At 28.7% G+C, this 3,969-nt stretch overlaps 1 protein-coding gene across 1 annotated transcript; it reads left to right on the forward strand.

Moving 5' to 3' along the window:
- Window positions 1–150: 150 nt before the first annotated feature.
- Window positions 151–3,326, forward strand: LOC112454201 (putative uncharacterized protein DDB_G0282133). The gene is made up of 6 exons (XM_025015452.1): window positions 151–947; window positions 1,023–1,064; window positions 1,142–1,313; window positions 1,404–1,566; window positions 2,903–3,135; window positions 3,219–3,326. Exons 1-5 carry the CDS (start codon window positions 199–201, stop codon window positions 3,124–3,126), a joined length of 1,350 nt encoding a protein of 449 aa, XP_024871220.1. The 5' UTR covers window positions 151–198; the 3' UTR covers window positions 3,127–3,135; window positions 3,219–3,326.
- Window positions 3,327–3,969: the final 643 nt, after the last annotated feature.

Here is a 3,969-nt window from a genome sequence, read left to right on the forward strand (position 1 = left end):
GCGGCGGAGCGCTGCCACGCCGCGGCGAAACCGCAACGTCACAATACATATATATATATATATATATATATATTATATATATATATATATATATATATATATTATATATATATATATATATATTACAACTATTGAGCAATGTATTAATTATATATATTTTATGGTTTAAACAATATTTATGTATTTCGTTACAGGAAAATGAGTCGTCCAAAAAGCCAAAGAACAATTACGAAACCACCAAGATATCAGACCACCTCATCTGAAGACGAAGTACCAAGGAGAGGAGCAAATGCAAGAAAACAACCAGCTATAGAAGAGGACATAAGGGACTTGCGAGAAGTTTTCACATCAAACTGCTCGCAAATTGATGACGATAATTTACACTTACATACACAGAGTCAACAAATGCATACACAGAATCAAGAAATACATACACAGAATCAACAAGCACATACACAGAATCAACAAGCACATACACAGAATCAACAGATGCATACACATAATCAACAAACACATACACAGAATCAACCAATGCATATACAGAATCAACAGATACATACACAGAATCAACAGATGCATACACATAATCAACAAATAGATACACAGAATGAACACGTGCATACGCAAAATCAACAAATATATATACAGAATCATCAAATGTACAATACACAGAATTCACAATTATACGCACAGTCATCTGAGGCAAATATACAAACACCCACTAATTATCCACAACAAATTTGTAGTAGACAAATGGAAACATCTCACGAATCTCGTATTCATTACTCTCAACATACACCTACACCTTCTCATACATTAAATACTAATCAAAATATTTTCCAGAATCAACCACATTTAAGCCACGTAGAAAACAGATTAAATGCTAATCAAAATATTTATCGAAATCAACCACATTCAAGCCACGCAGAAAATAATGGACAATATTTGTGAGTGTATAAGAATTATTGTAAAATACAGAGAGAAATTGTAATACACATATTTAATGTATATTTATTTTTTAGGATAACAGAGGAGCGACTGGAGATTATGGAAAGTCAATTGAGGTAAGTCTAATGTACATATAATATATAGTAAAATATATGTATACAACATATAATATATATATTTATATTGTTTACAGGATATTGAATGATAATTTTGTTAATTTGAATGAAAATATACAACGAATTTTGAAATGTGTTCAAGACAGAGATCGATGCCGAATTACACAAAAAGTGTCATGCTTACCGTTTTCCACGGAAAAAGATGTGCAAGACTTTGAAAATGTTGATGATGCGACTTATAATGAAGTTGTAAGTTTAAATGTAAAAATGCAGAGAGATTTTTAATGTTTAATAAATAAATGTGTGTAATAAACATACTTATGTTTTCATATGTTTCAGGTAAATTATCTTCAATACATTGGCGGATTCACAGCCAAAGAAGCAGTCAATTTATGTTTCAAAGAAGTTATGGAAAATCAGACAACAACAGCGTTTACATGGTTTGGCCGTGAAGAAGACTCACTACCTTTGTACAACACACGAATCATTAAGGCGATTTACGGTGTAGTATTATTTGAGCGCATTTTTTTATATTTGTACAAATTTTTAAAAATATTTGTTATTTTTAGTTTTATAGTTTTTTTCTTTACTATTAAGTGCAATATTTGTACATAAAAAAAGTATAATTTATTAATTTATTACAATGTAAAATAATTTAAAGTACATTTAAAACTTCTGCTGACTTGATTGCCAAGCCCATGTTGACAGTCCACACACAGCGTCACACCTGGCAAAATGTAGACTGTAAGGCCTGAAAAATAACGTTAAAAAACTATAAATTATTCTTGCAACTTATCTTGTTTTCACTAAGATAACGTTTGTAATTAATAAAGTAGACTTGTAAAATATATCGAAAACTCCCCTTTTATATAGGGAGGCATCCACATATGTTAAATTGAATTGTGTCTAATCAAGAATGAAAAAAACAAATTGTTTGTTGACAGCTGCTAAATTAAAATAAATATTTGCTTTCATATATTAAATTGTAACAAAATAGATGTCTGTGGATATATTTTAACACTACAATAATTATTTTAAATATTGCTTCACAACAAAAAATGAGTTGCAAGAATAATTTATAGCTTTTTAAGGCTCCTGGGTAGTCACCGTGGCCATATTGAATTTCTTGCTATCGAGGCGAGAATGACCCTATTTTGTCGTGCGTAGCATTCTCAAATAAAAAGATATTTCAATAAAAAATCACTATGTTTCAGAACACACTAAATTGACCGGGGACTATTCTTTTCCCTCGACAACAAACAAACAACCATAAACCAAAGCCTAAACATACGGGAAAACAAGCCGTTTGATCACTATCAAAAGGAGTGGAAAATGTTCCTCCGCATATATATTAATTCTTTGCAAATCTTACTCCTCGGTCAATTTTACGAGTTTCACGAATACGTTAAACGTTATAGCACAATACAAGTATAAAGCGAATAATAAGGAAATTCCACGCACGACAAAATAGGTTGTCAACATGTCACAAAGGACAGCTAGAATTCTCCATTAGAGAGAATTCTCATTTTTACCGCGACGGTACGTCGCCATCGTCAACGCGGGGTTCTCGATTCAGGGACCAGGAGCCTTAACGTTATTTGTCACGACTTATAATTCATAATTTTGTCACATATATGTGACACTGTGTGTGCTGTCAACGCAGATTTGACAATCAACATGAGCCTCAATAAATATCATCAACATTTCTATTTTCGTAATAAAATATTATATATCTTTGCACACATATTTTAATATATGTTATTAATTCAATAATAGTACAAAATTTCATGTAATACAATTTCACTATAATATAAAATTGAATTTGTCATATTTTCCAGCTGCTGTTTCCGATAATAAACATTTTGAAAAACCAACTCGATCGGAATTCCAGCGATACTTGCGAGAAGCTTTGCGAGCTGCAAAACAACGTCAAAGGACACATAACCGTAAAAAAGATAACGGGAACAGAAATAAGGAGCGAAATGCAGCTCAGGAATATTGGGCTGACGAAGACAATAATTCATTGGACAATGAAGCAGACGAAACAATGGAACAAAATTAATACGATTAAGTACGTAAAAATTTATTTTCTTTTGTATAGAATATAATAAATTATTATAAAATTATTAATTATATTATTTTACTATGTTGCAGTGCCTTTTAAAGATGTTGCAGATTTAGGTTAATTATTGGATTCATTGTTGGCATCATCGACGGACTAATTATTATGTAAAAAAAATTAGAATTTTTTTTTAGTATAATATATTATAACATTTTCTATTATATACGGTAAGAAAAAAGTCGCGCGAAATAGCTTAATATTTTAAAAATTATAGCTGTAAAAAAAGTTTTTGACAAAAGTTACAGGATATTATGTATTTCATTTAACAGTTGTATCATTTTGATTTTGACGAAAATTTTTTTAATTTAATTAATATTAAATATATTTTCTTAAAACTGCTTGCAGATATAAAAATATTCTCTAATGATGATTATAATTTTTAAATGATTAATATGATTTATCAAAATATGATCTGAAGAGAATATAAAAACCTCTTTTAATATTTTTAAATACAAGAATTATATTCTTATATATATAAAAAACCGAATTTTTATTAAAATATGCAAGCAAATTTTTAGGAAAATTATTAATGATAACTAAATAAAATTTTTGCCAAAATCAAAATAATACAACTGCTAAATGAAACACATAACATCCTGTAACTTTCATCGAAAACATCTATTTTAGAATCAATAATTTTTAAAATATTAAATTGTTTTACATATATTCTTATCGTGTATTATAATAAAAAATTATAATACATTATAATAATTCTATTTTTTACATATGAAAATACTATTTTTATACGTGAAAATATTAAAAGATTGTTATATTCTCTTCAGA

The sequence above is a fragment of the Temnothorax curvispinosus genome, unplaced genomic scaffold (genome assembly GCF_003070985.1).
Source record: "Temnothorax curvispinosus isolate PA1 unplaced genomic scaffold, ASM307098v1 QBEX01004876.1, whole genome shotgun sequence".
In the NCBI taxonomy this organism is placed as follows: Eukaryota; Metazoa; Arthropoda; class Insecta; order Hymenoptera; family Formicidae; genus Temnothorax; species Temnothorax curvispinosus.